Source organism: Vidua chalybeata, chromosome 1 (assembly GCF_026979565.1).
Source record: "Vidua chalybeata isolate OUT-0048 chromosome 1, bVidCha1 merged haplotype, whole genome shotgun sequence".
NCBI lineage: Eukaryota > Metazoa > Chordata > Aves > Passeriformes > Viduidae > Vidua > Vidua chalybeata.
Window position 1 is genome coordinate 30,472,159 of NC_071530.1, and position 17,767 is coordinate 30,489,925.

Below are 17,767 nucleotides of genomic sequence, written 5' to 3' on the forward strand. Positions count from 1 at the left end.
GTTCTTGAAAAAAAGAAGGAAGATCTCTGTTGAATGAATCATCTTGCATCCTCCCTGGCTTCGCTTAGTAGACGGTTTTCTAAATAGGAAGCAAAATTAAAAAAAGAGAGGAAGGATAGCAGGACAGTGAAAAAACTATTACTTGGGCCAGCTATAAGAAGGGGCAGACATTAAGGAAGTGTAAGGAAATAGAGAAGAAAGGAAGAGCAAAGAGCTAGTGAGAACAGGGCTAAAAAACATCCAGCCTGTTTTGGGAATATCAAAAGGTCCCTGCTTTGACTTTGGCAGCTGAAATCTGTGATTGAATATTTTCCCTCTGAATCCACATAACAGCACTTAAGCAGTTCTAAAAGCTTCATAATTATTTTGTACATTACCATGGCCTTTCCTGGAGGGTGCAGAATCCCTAAAGCTTGATAATGCAAGTTACAAAAGAAATGCCATCCTTTTATTTTTAGCATGAATTAATTGGGAGAAAGGTTTGAGGGAGTGTTCTCCCTCCATATGTTTTCTCTAAGAAACATTTTGCCTGGTGGTCAGTGCTGCCCTGTGTGGTGAAGGTATAAAAGTTCCTCCCTCCTGAAGGACTAGGCAAATGCTCTGGACTGTATGACACACTTGGATACATCCATATCTCAAGGGAGTTGAAAATACCGTCTTACTGAGCATTGCAAGGACACCTCTTCCTATAGTAAGACAGGTTTGCAGTATTTGACTTTCAAAGAGGTATCCTATGTGTCCTTGAATATATATTGAGATTTAGTAAGTTATGTTCTGTGTAATAGCTAAAGAGCAGCTAATTAAGAAAAACATATTACTGTAGACCTAATAGGCATGCAATAAAAACATCTATTACATAAATTGTTATTCCATAAAAATGTGTTCCTGAGACTATTGGTATTTATTTAACATACAATTACTGTCTAATTTAATATAAATTAAATGCCTGCTTGAGACATGTAATTTGAAGTGTTACTGAGCTTCCTCCTCCTGTATTAAAAGCAAGAAATCAGCAGCTAATGCCTGGAGGCCAAATGTACCATTTAAATTCAGGTACCTCAACACTAACATTTGTAATTTTAGCCATTTGGAAAATGTTTTTCATAAGAATGTATTTGGCGTTAAAATCTCCTTTTCCCCCTCACTCAAGGCCATGTCCTGCCAACTGAGTCAAGTCTCTGACTTCATCCAAATGAAGTTTTGATTGAATAAAAGGTCATGAATTAAGAGCTGAGAATAAAATATGTTCTCTTACCATAGAACACGAGTTTTGTAAAATATCCCAGCCCCTGCTAGTGCTGTAAGGGTAAATAATCATTTGACTCCTGCATGGACATATTTATTTAGGACATGTAGCCTGGTGACTCAGGAAGTTATGTAAAAACTGACCCAGTTAATTTTAGATGCTATTGTTGGAAAAATATCAATGAAAATTAATCAAATAGTCACGAAGGAGCCACAGGGAAGAAGCACAGAACACTGGTGGGTAGAATTTTGGCAGCGATCATTGCAACAGTTTTAATGAGAGGAAAACACATTGTCAAGTAAATTAGAGAGTAATGACACGATTAAATGGTAAATAATAGTTAAATACATGCTTGGAGGTCCAGGACAGAGACTGTGGAGGTTTTGTGTTTTGCATGTATTCCTCTCCAGGCTGCTCTTGGTATCCAGAGGAACTCACCAGAGCTCTGCCTGTAATTTAGGGTTGGGTTGTAGCTTTTAAGACACTGAAGCCAAAAGAGCTGTTGGGGCCCCGCTGCTGAGGCTGAAAAAGCTGATGCTTTCTCCTTATGATAACTCTAAAGCTTCTCCAACCTTTCAGTGGTTGATGTGTTCCTGTTCCTTCACCAGCCATCTCCAGTGAGCAAGGGCCAGCACCATGGCTTTGTTCAGCTTATCACCCAAAAATGACTGCACAGGAGACATCTGCTGTCCTTATGCACAGTGGGGGAGAGGGAAGGGGTCTCTTTTCTGCTGAGGCATGTTTAGTCCCCACTGTGTATGTTTGCACATTTGCTGGCAAATTGAGTTGCATATATGACTGTTTATGCAAACAAGGAGTGCTGCAGTGCTGGCTGGGAGTTCACCCCATCCAGATGGTTCCTTTCCCTGTCTGCTGAGGAAAGGATGCAATAAGAATAATGTTCACAAGTTGTCTTCATTCTCAAATGCTTCTTTTGCAAAATGGGAAGTTGTCTATACGAACCCTGACTGGTTAGCTTTACTTCACGCACATGTAATGTAACACACGGTTGTGTAAGGAGCCTGTCAGAAGGGAACTGACCTGGATAAGGGGTGTTTTACCTGCCTTCTGCTTGCCACTGTCCATTTCAGGTTATCAGAGTAACGATACCTCAAAAACAACAAAAGAAAACTGAAATAACTCTGTATTCTCTCTTTATAGGATTTTTTTTTTTTTTTTTGGTTTTCAGTAAGTCCAGTTGCTCCACTGACTTTGGTCAAATGAGGCTTCAGAAACCTCACCCATGCCATTCCTTGCTGCTTAGCAGAACTAAAAAGAGTGTGGGGGGAGCTTGTCTGTTACAAACAGAAAAAAAAAAAAAAAAAACCAGGATCCTTACTGAGACATCAGTCCATCAGTCCACTAAAAGATGAATTACTTCCTTAGATGGTAATTCAAGTGATCAGCATGCTGTGTCCTTCAATAACAGCCTAACTGCTTGCTTATTAGTATAATAGAATAATAATTTTCTCTCTTTCCCCTTTCCTACACTAAAATAATTTCTTACAAAAGTCTGAGTATTGTATCTCCTCCAATAGTATACTGAAGGAGGGAAAAGGTATAATTAAAAATTACACATTGTGTTTTTGGTTTGAAATTTTGTATTTTTACTTCAAAGGCTGGCAAATAACAGCTCATATACAGATTATCTCTCCAATGCATAACATGGTTTATAATGGTTACAGTCTTAATCTAGTCTTCTCTGCTTGGATGTACATTGTGCACCCCGGTTTTTTTGTGAAGTATAAAACACTTGGTGAGTAGGAATTTCAGAATTAGTAATGTTTTGTTTCTTGTAGAAATCAAAGGTTAATCATAATATTTAATAGGATGATAGCAAATGAATATTAAATGCGTTTGTAAGTTCCGCCCAGGGTACCCAAATGTTGGATCTGTTGATAAAGCAAGTTATTTCATCTGTTGATGAAACTTTTAATGTTTAAATTACAAAAATTATGAACATAATAGTTGGCACAAAACCATTCTCATAATTTCCTGGCACACTGCATAAGCCTAATTTAAAAAAACGCTGCACTTCTCTGAAATGCAAAATCACTGAGCACATTTACAAGAATATTTCAGCAGGTACAGTATAAGGGCCCAGAACTGCTGCTGATTTCTAAATATTCATGTGAGTTGGAAGGCCCAGGATTCAAAATACTTGTCTGACTCCTTTCTCACCTTAAGTTGGCCAGTGCTTGATCTCCTTATATCAGGGGAGATGACGGATTCTTTTAATGGTGCTTGTTACTATTTTCTTCATGTTTTTATTAATTGTCTGGCATGAACTACAGCCCATCTTAAAACTATTACTTCACTGGGATTCCTTTCTTTCCATTTTCTTACTTCTGCACTCCAGGGGATTTCCTTGAGGAAGCTAACATCTTTTCTAGGTTGCTGCAGTGACACGGGATCCAAGTTTCTTTGTTAAGAATTTCCATAACTCATTCAGTCACTGGCGATGTTGGTACAGTTGACTAAAGTTATTTCTTCACTTTCTAGCAAGTCACCTTTACTTTCTCACAGTAGTTATACTGAAGAAAAGCCCCATCATGTTAATTTTGGTTGAAACAGTTTATCCTGTTACCGTGATCTCTGTTTGGAAAGATGCTTTCTTTGTATCTCATTGTAGCCTGATTCAAATTGGGGGTGACTATTTTAGCACCGATACTAGGAAAATCATCAGGAAACCAGGCAGATAAGCTAATATTGTAACAATGATGTGGGTTATATTATGTAGGTTGTCTAAACGAAGAAAAGGGATAGCAAGAGTCTTTGCATTTATTGCCCTACAAACCTCAGAAGATTATAATGTGGAGATAGCAATATTTGCAGTAATACAAAATTCTCCAAAGTGCCGGGGAAACATGGTAGAGCTTTTCCTGCACAGAATCTGTATAACACAAAGGATAACGTCATCTTAAAAGTGCTGTTGAATTCCTCACACACTCCAAGGGTGAATTATAGATGTGGGGAGCCTGTGCCTGTTCATTCTTCTTCATTTCCTGTAAATGTTCTATCTTTGATTCACTTTACACTGTTGGCACTCTCTTCTTATGGACCTAAAGATCTCATGTGTAACATGCAGACAGAAACAATTTCTGTAGGTAAAAGATAACAGAAATTGGCTAAAGATCAAAGGTTACCCTCATTCCACTCCTTCCTTCACTTTTATTATCCTGTCTAAATTTGGTCTTTTGTGGGGGCTGGGGCTGGGGGGAGGAGTTTTGGTGGGGTTTTTTTTTTTTTTTTTTTTTTTTTTTTTTTTTTTTTAATGAGGGAAGGCTGAATTTAAATGGGAGTTTAAGATTTTATTTATTATTCAGCCCTTTATATAATTTGAACCATGGTGTAGTTACTTTGCTAGAATCAAAATTGCGGTACTTTTAGGGTACAGAAGATTGGGCAGTGGCTCAAGGAAACACCTCAAATGTTTCTATGATCTGTTAAGTACAGGAAGTAGAGGATTTTTTTGGAGTTTTTATGTCTGTACAGCTAATCCTGATTTGATATATTTAAAGTTCCTATTTTAAAAACATTTCGATATGTGCTTAACAAAGATGCCCATTTTACATCCTGAGATGAAAACAGAACTAAACATGAGTTTGGAAAATTTCTCTGGAAGATATGCTTGTAATTTTCAGTTTTAATATATGGTCTTCTTCACAGGAACAGTGAATATGTTGATTTTCCTGTCTTTATAAACTCCAGGTTTAGGAGGTACCTTCTAGTGCTTTATTTAAGGAAATTAAATGCACCTGAATGAATAGTGATGGCCATCAATGGAGCAACTAGTACAGATCAAGTGGAAAAGTTAAGAATAAGGTGTGATGTTTATTTAACATCAATAGTTTCAAATCTTTATTTATAATTTCTTACTTGAAAGAGGTTAAACAATAGCTGTCCTAGCAAACTACTACAAATTTTTTTCCAAAAATCTTCACTCTAAGTTGATATATTTCATGCAATTTTTCTTGTCTTTAAAAATGTAATAAACTAACTTTACTTGAATCATAGATGAAAACTTTGTGGTAATGTCTGTGTAGTTACAGATCACCACAGAAAATGGAGTACCATCATTTTTGGCTATGGTGCAGGGTTTCTTAGAGTACTGTTGGTCAGGAGTGAGAGATACTGGTAGAGATAGCTACAAAGTTCTAGACAGTTTCGACTTACTCCAAAACCCTGAATTAAAGTTGTTAGTGCTGCTTCTAAAAACACTTCAAGATGCAGCTAAGAGGTAACATATGTTTCCATTATCTCTCCGTCCATGATTTATATTATTCTCAAACCTCAAATACAAAGGAAGAAGTAATATTTAAATAAAAAACCCTTCATCATCCCATTTGGAAAGCACAATTATTTTTAATTATAGCACCGTAGTTTAATTACAATTATTATTTGTCATATCAATGCCATAAATGACCAGGATTATGTCAAATCTCTCTAAATAACATGACTATACGTCCCACTGCTATGCAAATAGGAAGAGAATCCAAGGTGATAATGAGTAACAAAGGTAAGAAGAGAGAGACATCCCTGTGTTTCAACTAATCTCCAGCAATGAAGGATCAGCATGAGGGATATTATCTCACATGTGCCTCATAAAAAATTCGGTATACTAACTCCAAATCATCTGGTGAGGGCCATGGTCAGAAACAGGATACTGGACTAAGTATATCCTATGCTCCTTGTACAGTATTCCAGAGCTTTCGACATTCTTGTGCAGCAGATGTGAAACATGCCTGCAATGCCTGTTCTGCTTTAATTTTTTGCACTCCTGTATTTGAATACCAGGTTTTGGTCACCTAACCAAGCAATTGCTGAAGCTGGCAGACGGCCGCGTGGTGCTGGCACTGGAGGGAGGACATGACCTTACTGCCATCTGTGACGCTTCTGAAGCCTGTATAAATGCCCTCCTAGGAAATGAGGTAAAACAGAAATCATAGCAGGTGGAGAGAATGAGCAAATTTTGCTGAAGCTGCTATCTTTGGTATTCTTTTAGCAACAATAGTGTCAGTCCTTTTTTTATTTGGTATAAAGACCATGGAATTTGAATATGCCTTAGAAATGAATAGGCCTGGTTGCATAAATACCTCTAAATTAGATGATTATACAAATTTTTTAGTTTATGCCTAAATTATTCCCAGTTCTGAGTAATATTTAAAATCTCCAAATTGCTTTTAGCGATGTGCTGAATACCAGACTTGACATCACTGGTAGTCACTGGTGCACATATCATCTACTAGGAATGGACCTTTTAAGTATCTATTATGGGGAAAAAAATTACTTTTTCAAGGTAACTGGTAATCTCAGAAACTGGATATTGCAAAGGCACATATTTTGCAGTATTTTGACACTTCACTTCTGAAACATTAAAAAAATGTATACAAGATTAAAAAAAAAATATGAATGAAGATTCAGGTTGATCTGTATGCAGTTGAAATGGAGTTTCCAAGAGTTATCAAACACTGTATATGTTAACAACTTTTGAGAGGAGACTATAAGACTAAGTAAATATGAATATGTACTATTTATGTATACAAATGCAAGATAAAGATTCCTATAAGTGAAAATATTTCTGCTGTCCATTAAAAAATATATTTTATCCTATAAATACAGTGAGAAGGAAAAAAATTGCTGAAGGTGCAACGAAAATAATTTACAAAGGGACAAAAGCCTTTACCATAAATTGTGAATTTTGCAAGATCTTGTTATAAAGTGGAGTGTGCTACTTTGTTTTCCCCTCAGGGGAAGTCTTAATAGCTATATAATCTCTCCAATCAAATGCATTAGTGCCAAATTGCAGGCTAGTTGCCAGTTCCCTTCCACTTCAAGGCTTCCTACCTATGTGAATAAGGTGAAGTAACGTGTCTTCTGATGGATGTTGGGTAGAAGAATTTTTTAAGTGTTCTTTTAAACCTTTGCCTTTCATCTTTATGACACATCAACAATGCTTATTTTTTTTTTACATTATACATACAATGAATAAAGTGTTAGCTTTTAAAAAAATATTCTCAGAAATGTTAAACAGGCACCAGAAAAAAAAAAAAAAAAAAAAAAAAAACAAAAAAAAAAAAAAAAAAAAAAAAAACCAGAAAGGTTTCAATGGGTTTTATCTACTGTCACCTTTGACAAAATCCATAAGGAAAGTTTTCCAATATGGTGGTATATGCTACTAAAAAAGCTGCTCAGTTCAGTGTTAGTTCTTTTATTTAGGTACTGAAATATGAATTACATAACCCAGCTTGAGGCATTCGAAAATCTTAGTAATGCAGCATTGCCTTCCTGATCAGCTGCCATTCCAGAGCACTCTCACTGATATTTCTGTTGTCATCTTCCCTGTGATAGTAACTTACAACACCAGTGGCTTTTCATAGCATTTCTAAACCCATTTTCTGAAGTTTTCTCCCTTATGGGACTAATGTGAATGGTTCTATGCTGATGGTGTGATGTATCCTCCTCTGTGTAAGTGCCTGGGTCCCTCTATCCAGTTATGACCATTTGGTGGTGCTACCCATTTATGGAACCTGCCTTATTTTGTTTTACCACTGTATCAAACTCAACTACTACTTCTGCTATCACTGAAAGAGAATGAATACAAAACCCTACATGCAGTCATTTTTAATTCACTTGTGAAAGAACATAGTCCTTAATAACTTGAAACATCTCAGGCAATAAGCGTTTTTCTCATGTCCTTTTTTGCTAACAACATTGTCTTCTGGGATATGCATCAAGTGGTTTGGTGCAGCAGAATTTCAAAGACAAAATATGCTATGGCTGTGAAGAAAAGTACTCCAGAGAGGATGTTGCTACCAAGAGTCCCACAAGAAACCGGCATCAGCTAAAAACAATAAGATGTTGCCAAGGAGCAGACACTAATGAGAAAGTCTGATACCTAGTTAGCAGTTAGAAATGGATTTATGGCAATATGCACCACATGGCCCACGGCATATACACGCTGCTTGATTTCAGCATACTAGACATGAACTTGCACAGCAAACTCCAAGCATGTTCTGCCAAGGACAGATTTTTTTTTTCTTTAAACAAACAATTACTATAATTTGAGGATGCATTCTTCTCTGAATGCAATTCTTTACAGGTGATTAATAGGAGAATTTTAACTTGTTATCTGCCTTTCACTTTTACAAATAATGGTATATGCTGCACCCCTAGTTTAAAAACATTGACAAGATTAACTTCAGTTCTAAACACTACACATGTATTTGAACTCAAATTAGAAAGGTTGGGAAAGGCCTTTGTGAGGTACCCTGCAGTTTGTCAGATGTATTTATTCATGTGCTGAGGATTAGAATTCATAAACATTTTGCAGAGCTTTTTCAAAACTTTTTCTTTTCTTTTGTTGTTTTTGGCCAGGACTGTTCAATACAGAAATTCACTGCTTCATGCGTTCTATTACCAACAGAATAACACTTTAAAAAAAATTCTAAAACTAGCCACAACTTACAACTTTCAACTTTCAGGGAGTGCTGGTCTGATATATATATATATAAGAAGTAACATTAAATTTACAAGCGCAAAATGCCTTCTTTTCTTAGTTTCTCTCAGAGAACCAAGAAGGAAAATGGGTTGACATCCAAAACAGATATATTTTAATTTATATATGGCTTATAGCTTAATGATTTGTTAAGTAAGATAACTTCTCACTCTTCTCTTAGAAAAAAATGAGTGAAGACACTAGGAAAATAATCCTCTATCAAATTAATTTTCTTTAAATAATTTGAGTATGGAAGGACTGGTATAAGTAATACAGAAATTTGAGGAGATCCACACCCTTCCTGACAGCAACTGGAAAGAAGGCAAGACACTGTATAGTATCTGAAATGGGTCCGTTTGGTTTGCTTTGTGAATATCTTCTTAAATAATAATTAAACTAAAAAAGAAATTATAGAAGTAAGGATAAGCTTCGTAAAGATCTATTTTTAATTAGAAAGTTCACATGAAAATTTACTTATAAAATATTTTGATGTCTTAGGTTTTCTTCTCCATGCTTCTGTTTACGAGCAGAAAGTTTTCATGTCACTTTGAGAAAATTCCATTTGACCACTTGCAGACCTAATTAGAAGCACTGTAGGTTATCTCCTTGGAAGGAAATCTTCCTAAGAGGTGAGAAGAGATTAAGCAGCTGGGTTCCCTTGAAATCCAAAATGTAAACATGGAAAACCTTCTGGAAGGTGAAAAGCCAAGATGACCATCAGTTTCCTTAAAATATCCCTGAATTTTCTCAACATGATTTGCAAACTGGTCCATTAAAAGAGCATCTGTTAAAACAAAGGAAAAGATGGATTCAGATAATTCCAAAAGAATCATTGCTTTTAAGCCTTTCTGAGGTTATGATATGTGTGCTGAAAATTAAATTCTTTCATTTATTGTGACACTCTTTAAAAGATTCTACAGTTTTTCACACATTGCTTACATAGATTTAAACCTCATTTTCAAACTGTATATAGTTATACATATTACTTCAGTTAAGAAAACCATTGAATATCAAGATTTATATTTTATTCTAAGAAGTCTATGCAAATGTGGTTGAATAATGAGCTTTTCCCCCAAAATCGCCATTGTGGAGTATGGAAATTCCACCCTATTTTGCCCATCCTAGCTTTGGTGCTATAAATAGCTCTGCCATGACTTTTGGCCCCTGGTGGTGGTGAGTAATGCTGCTCTAGACATGTAAGGGTATGTGTTCTGCTTTCTTTCCTCTACATTACTTTTAAAGAGGCACTACTTGGATTTAAGAAATCCTTGGGGATGGGCTTTCCTTGAGTCCAGTATGCTAAATCCTACGTTTTATTTCCAACATAACTGCATTCATATAGGAATTCTTCTGCAGCCAGAAAGGGTAGGGAAGTATTCTTTCAAGTACAAAACCCTTTGAGTCAAAACCTGAGGATTTAGCTCTTCCTTCATCCCATCCCTTTTAAAGCAGCCAGGTATGATGTCACCACGGGACACAGAAGTCAGTCTAACATTATGGTCCCTCTGATCTGCCTACAGGTTTGGGCAGTGTCTCTTAGCTCCCCGTGGCACAGCAGTTTTCTGTGGTCTGTAACAAGTGATAATTAGCCACAGATGGGGTCATGCTCTTCTTTGCGCAGAGGAAGCAGAGAAGTGCAGCCCACAGCGCCTCTGCCCAGCAGGACCCTGCAACAAAGGCGCAGAGAGGATGCACGTCTGTTCTCATTGACTCTGGCGGCCAAGGCTGAATTTGGCCCCAAGTGTGAAAACATTTTTAAGTGACTAAATTTAACATCTTCTAGTAAATATTCTTCTGGCTTGAATTTCAGTCTGAAGCAGAATTTGACAAAACATTGTGATTGGTTGGCTCCCAAGCATGCTTGAAAACTTACACCGGACAATTTTCTTGCAGAGTGTGAAGTATGTGCTTCTTTCTTGCAATCTGTTGAGCTGGCATTTAGGAGGGGATGGTAATTTAAGTGGAAAGCTTGTACTCTACAGCTTTCCTGCTGATGATGAAAAGTTGGCATTTTCTCCTTTGTGGAATTCAGTGTCAATCTGGGGCTGCTTGCCAGCTAGGCAGTGAGCTCTGCCAAGAGGGCATTAAAAGGGGTTATTTACCAGAACAGGTAAGCATTTCTCTCTCCAAAATGAAAATATTCATGGAAGTGAATATGGCCTGGGATCAATTTTAAATTGCACGGTAAACTTGCTCACAATCTCACATCCTCATTGTTAATCTGACTCTAATACTAGAAAAAAAAAATTAACACAGACTCTAAAACACCTGTCAACTGCTGCTTGCAGTTGAATATTCTGATTCCAAAGTTACATAACTCCAAGATATCGCTTGGTTTTCAGGGACTGACAGGTGCTAATGACCCTAATGACCCTTTGTGTCTTTGAACTTATTCCCGGATGAAATCTGATTTGTTTACTTACTGCATTGAAACCCTTGATCACAAAAATACCTGCTGAAGTTCTTATATGTAAACAGAGCATGCAGAAACTCTGAGAAAATTGCTAATATAAGAACACATAATATAAGAGGACCTGTGAGATCTTTGAACTTACTCTTCTGTAATCATAGGCAACATTAAGAGCCACAAAGTTTGGTCTTTATGCTGACAGGTTTTTTACATAGTGTAACCAAGAAAGGGGGGTTGTGATTCTTCCCCCTGCAGCCCTGGCATCCCTGAGGAGCCTGCCTGCCTCCTCCTTTTCCTCTGCTTCTGGCAGGCTCTCAGTGCTTCTTACCTTCTGCTTACACTTGCCTCACTTATCAGTAATCTCTAACTGCACTCCGTAACATTCTTCAGTGAAGCTAATCTTGGCACTTTAAAACATGACAGTGCTAAAGACAGCACAGATAATTCTAGAATTTTCAGCTCAATACAGACTGCTGTAGTTTCAGATTCTCACCACGTTCCCAAGGATCAATTCAGATCCCTTTCTGGGCACATGAAATTTCCATCATTAATTCTTTCTTCAAACATTTGTTGATATGCCTCTGGCAAATTTTGGCATACAAAGTGATTTTTCACCCATTTACATTGTTTTTCCTATTTTGAAGATGATTAGTAGACTCAGTTTCTACATTAATCTTCTGCTTTGAACACAAAAGCCCAATTCAGCCACGTAAAAGCTTTGAAAATATGACCCTTTGTGTCTGGTCCAAACTGTCTCTCCAGTGATTTGGTTATTTCTGCAGACTTGAGCTGTTCTTCTCTGAAAGATTTCTTTCCTTATGGTGTATTTCCAGTGCTCTTTTCAGCTTCTTTCCTGTTAGCCTCCAGATTTAATAGCCTTCATTATCTGAATGCCAGTAAGCGTAGGGGGGAAGGTGATGATGGCAGATATGCCAGGTGTAGAGTAATTTCTTCTGTTCAGTATTGGGTCTAACTGCTGATGTTTTCCAGGGACACCTCTGTGTCTATACAGTTGTATGCAACCAGTGGATAACTGCCAACAGAATCCTCCTTTTGAATGCAGCCGGTCTCATTTCAAAGGGTATAGCAATAGCTGCCATAACCCACTGTCTTTATTTCTGCAGTGATTTTGTAATAGAACTTCATTTTGGGCTATGCAGGATATATGATGTAATGAACTCACTTGTGGAGCCTGATAAAATTTCCCTGATATGAGTGAGGGTCCAAGGTCTGTTGGGCTGTACTTAAGGATGAGGAGACAGAAAGGCTTAGGAGCCTCAGCCAAGCTTGGAATAAAAAAAGAAAGTTTTGTGGAAAAAAAGAGTTAAAGAAATGATAAGCCATGCCCATTATATTCACATCACGTACAAAATTGTTAGTAGTGCTAGCAGATGGAGTAATGACTGGGATAGGTATTGGATGTTTTACCCTTTTTCTTCTTTTAAGGATTCATCAGCTTATTCTGATTTCTAAAAACGCATCTGCCATTTCTGAATACTCACCTGATATGTCTAGGTATTCAAATGCAGCCTACTTGTTTTTTAAAAAAACAACTACACTGATAAATAAAGAGGTGATTTTGATATATTAGGGAAAATCAAACCTTTTGGGTTTTGGTTCTTGCAAAAATCCAGCTTTATGAAGTGCAACAAAATATCCCCCTTTTAATAGAAAATCTCCTCTCTCTACATCAGTTGTTCCCATCTTAATAATTAGTACAAAGTGTCTGCATATAATTAGTACAAAAGGTCTGCCTAAAGAATCCTATATTCAAAGCTTTCACATATTACAGTCTGGCAATTCCATACCTATTACTATTATTCCTACTGCTATGGCCTGGAGCTATTTTGTTCTGTTTCAGGCAAGTGAATTGGTCATCAAAGCCTTAGGAATTTGGAAATCAATGAAACAGAACCTTAAACTACTCTACTGCACCTTATGTGTTCCTGCACCCAGCATGACCAGATAGAACTTCAGGGTTTTGTATTCTTCCTGGCCAAATTGTCAATAGATTACTTTAAACAGAAAATGACTAGTGATAAAGCAAATGCTATTTATCTGCAGAAGTCAAGATATGGATTATTAAGTGTGTTATATAGATTGTTGTTCTAAAATCTGTAAAGCTTGATCTGTTGGTTGGCATTTTTGTAAATACACAGTTTCCCCCCAGGCACCTGAAAGAGTTACCAAATAGAGCCACATATGAAGATGATAAAGTAGATGTAGTTCAAGGATTGCAGAAGTATCTGAAATATTATTTGTATTGTAATTGCTGTTTTTGTGCTAATCCACAATACATACTAGATAGGAACAATCTTTCTTTGCACTTTGCCCTCTTTGTTAACCAAGTAGCGCTGGGACCCAGTCAGGTCCAACCAGCCCTTCTCTGCACGCTTGAACACTGAGCAGAATAGACTGATTTATGCTATGTGAAAACAAAACATAGTGCTATTGTTTCTAGCCAGAAGAAAATCTTCCAGCTGCAATCCCATATGGGCTTCTAAGGAAATAATGACATGAACAGCCCTATTCATTATAGTTACCAAGACTCCAAAGGACTGGTGATACTTGCAATGTCTTTATTGCTGACAGGCATTCACTGCTGATTGTAGTGGCAGGATCCCAGAAGTTTTGGGATTTGTAGCTGAGCTTGCTTAAAATAGCACCACTGAGGGAGTATCCACATTGCAGTTAACTTCCCACTGTGTGTGCTTGGATCAAAGTTGATTTTATCTAGCTGGTGAGTAGCGATGCAGCAGTAGCAACCTGGAGGACAGTATATGATGGCTACTGAGCTATTAACTTTGCAAAGGAAGCTCCTTGGGTGGGCTTCACTTGACCTAGTTTAAAATAGACCCAGGCATACTTAAGAAAGGAGTTTTGTCTGCAGTACAGATGTCTCCTGTCAACAGTGGTTGAACTTCCTTAGCTTTAGAGAGGAGAGATCAGTATTGATATTGCTGGTTTTTGTCCACCTTGGCACAGTTGCTACTCCTCAGGCCACAAGCCTACACACCCAGCCATGGCAGTTTACGTGGGGAAGCAGAAGAGTTTCATGACTCATAGCATAGTTCAAGAAGAATATAGTTATTACAGTGCAAGGAGAAGCATTTAGCCCAAACAACTTTTTACCCTTTTTTCCTAGAGAAAATGTGTGGAGGGTGGACAAAAAAGCAGATGTGGGTGACATACAAAATACAGTTTATTTTTTATATTTATCCACTTCAGGGAAAAAATAAGTATGCAGTAACTGAACACTTCTTTCTGCTGGTACAGTGCTACTCAAAGAATATACAATTAAAACTAGGAAATTAAAATGCAGCTGATTCTGTAAAAAAACTTACTTATGGAAATTTATTTCTAATCTGCATAACCAATTTTTTATTTACTACTTTATTTGAAATTAATGTTAAGCTACTAAAAGCAGCCGTGTTTTATGGTTTTCCCCTATAAACCTTAAAATGTGAAAGACGGTTAGATGAAATAACACCAGAAAAATAAAGATAATAGAGTGCACACTTTGGTTCCAGTGTGGCTTCAGCAAGGTTTTGTTTGGAGTGCCCAGCTGCATATACAGACGCAGTGGAATTTGGTTTGTAAGGAACCTACAAAAATTACACAAATAACTAGCATTTTTTAATGAATAATACACAGACATGCACCTGCTTCAGAGACTCCATAGATTAGTCTTGCAGCCAATAGAAAAGCCCCTTGGAATTCAATTACATGGCTGGAAAACAGAAAACAAAATCATGACTATACATTTAGAACTGATACCAGCAACATATTAACCAGTTCTTGGGCTGAGCTTTTCCTGAGGATTAGATCATTTTAGTTTGTTTTATGTCCCTGTGGCTTATTGAATATTTATATTATTCTATTCTATTCTTTCAGCTGGAGCCTCTCCCGGAAGATATTGTGCACCAAATCCCCAATATGAATGCAATAGCTTCTTTAAAAAAGACCACTGAAATTCAAAGTATGTTTCTCAGTTTGAGTTGGTGGGTTAGTGGGCTTGGGGTCATTTTTTATTATTAATTAATGTCATAAACATTACTGTTTCAGAGAAAAGCATGGGAAAACGTTTCATGTATAAATTGACATGCTGTGTCTAATATTTATATATATATATGCTTTTTATTTTTGTTTCTTTAACATCTCTTTGTTTCTGCCACATATTTAGCCTTGAAAAAGTAACCCATTAAAATTATTTAAACATTTCTGATCCTTGAATATTCCCAAATCTTTTCATTCCAGAGCAGCTTGGATGAAATAGATGTTTGTCAGTGAGGGACAGGAACAGACAGGTAAATCAGAACTCTAATGAATAGTTTGTCAGATTCTGTTTTTGCAGCCCTTTACAAGGTACTCACTTTGAGATTCACATGAGCTTGAGATAAAGCGAAAAAGCTCCAAATGGGCACTGATCTACGGAACAGTGCTAAAAAATACATTATTTTATTGTTTCTGAGACAGAGGGTACATTATTTCTTCACTTGTGGGCTTTGACCCCAATCCTTAACTACCCGGATGCTTTAGGGCATTTGTTCACTGAAGAACTTCATGTCATCAATTGCTTTAGTCCAACTGAGCACACATCCCTTAAATTCTCTAATCTTCTGGTCTCTGCCATTTTACCGAGCCAGTGGGAGCTTCCTGACTTCTACTGTTTGTTGTCTCCTTTAGAATAACTAATGAATAACAAATGTTTTCCTTCATTTGTGATGAACCACGAGTGGTGGGGATTCATCTATGTAAAATAAATGCAGTTTTTAAAAGGGACACCATGCCCAATTCAGTTCATGCAGTACTTCTCCATGTGATTTTTATTGCAAAGTGACAAAGAAAATTCATTGTAGGTATATAGTTGATCGTGCATATCCCATAGACACCTAGATATGGAAAAGCTCTAATAAAATCAGCTGTATATAATATATTCCAAGAAGTCCCTTGTGCTGAGTGGTATGTCCCTGAATAGCTCAAGAGTTAAAATTCCCCGTTAATAATCTGTTAATGATCTGGAAGAAGTCAGCAGGTTAAGGAGATTCATGTACTGTGCAAGGTAGAATAGATTTACAAATGATAATAAGGGCAGAGTGCTACACACAGACCACAGACACAAAGAGAAGAGATGCAATTCTGTTTGAAATAAAACATCCATGTAATGGAAAATGGGTCTGAAACCAAAAAAGGGGTGAATTGAGAAAAAGACAAACAGCAGAGTAGGAATACATACAAATGATGGCTGTTGAGAGAGAAATTGTGGATTTAGGAAGAAATATACAGTGTAAATCTGATAACATAGTCCAGAGCTCTGCAGAATGACTTGATTTTAACACAATTAGGTTTCAGCTGAACTGGTGCAGTCATGCAGTCCAGTGGGCTGTTCTGAAACCTTAGTCAGGCTGCTCAGAGTTTGGACTTATTTAAACACAACATTCTGCCTTTTCTTGCAACTACCTAAAAAGTTATATTTACCTCATTTTGTCTGGAGAGAGACCAAGTATTAGAAAGGAATATGCTTGGATGACTGAAAGGAGCCCTGAAGAAGTTCAGTGCAGCTTTGTGATGCATATTTAGATCTGTTCAATGTTTTAGAGAGTTAGGCAGGCTGGAGAGCATTAGGCTGTTGAGTAGCACCTCAAGAGGTACTGAGAAAGCTGGATTTGTTTGGATCATGGCATTGCCTTTGGATATTGGGTTTGTGTTTCTGTGATCCAACTTTCATAATGAATATTATTAACATTTTATACCAAATAAGCCCCTCCTCCGTGCTTTTTGCAAAACCTCGAAGCTACAATACTTAGAAATTAAAAGACAACTTTTTTTCTAACCAGAATATAATTTCTATAAATGTTTTGTATTGACAGTGATCCAAAGCTCCTTTGAAAATGTAACAAATTTGGAATTAGTAGTTTCCATACCCATGTAATAGGCTATTTTTAAACAATCCTGTTCAATAGCAAAATTGAACAAACCTGTTCAACCCCATTGTTTTTCAAGCAAGGCACGATATGGCATGTCTAAATCTTTGAAAGGCAATTACAAATGCCTATAGGAGTGACAGAAATATTCCCTTTTATTATTTCCTGGTAATAGTCAGTGCTCACACAAATCTTTGAGGGGGGCTTAAGCACATTTTCATGTTGAAAGCCAAAGCATACCTAGAAGACTGCTTTGGTTTCATTGTTTTTTCCTTGCAATCCATGATTGCTCAAGTTTTGTATGAATGAAACCAGCAGTATGTTTCATTCTTTCCCTTGAGCTCCACCAAGTTCTTCTCAATGAATGTAATAGCACTGGTAGAATTTCACATTCCAGTAGAGCACAGTAGAAATGGCATTTTCAGAGATTGGAGTGGTTTGAGGCCAATGCTTTTTGACTTCTTTTAATTGTCAATCCACAGCATACCTCCTAACAAAGCCCCTTGACAGCTGTGTGCTGTGATTGGCTCCCCATTCCATAACTCTTTGCCTGCAAATCTTTTGGCTGAACACACGTTCAAGGCCTCTGTTGTTTTGTGTGCAGCAAATAAATGTTGTCCTGGATAAAAAGAAGCTTGCAAAGCTCTTCTGCTTACCCAAGGTGTTCGTAAAGTACATTTTTCTGATTT

General features: G+C 37.1%; 1 protein-coding gene across 1 annotated transcript in view; it reads left to right on the forward strand.

Annotated features, from left to right (window-relative positions):
• The window catches only part of HDAC9 (histone deacetylase 9), a 269,880-nt gene that overhangs the window by 239,766 nt on the left and 12,347 nt on the right, over nucleotides 1–17,767 (forward strand). Inside the window, exons 23-24 of the mRNA XM_053944734.1 lie at nucleotides 6,044–6,177; nucleotides 15,049–15,133. Of these exons, the coding sequence (XP_053800709.1) occupies nucleotides 6,044–6,177; nucleotides 15,049–15,133 (219 nt within the window). The remainder of the gene's footprint in view (nucleotides 1–6,043; nucleotides 6,178–15,048; nucleotides 15,134–17,767) is intronic.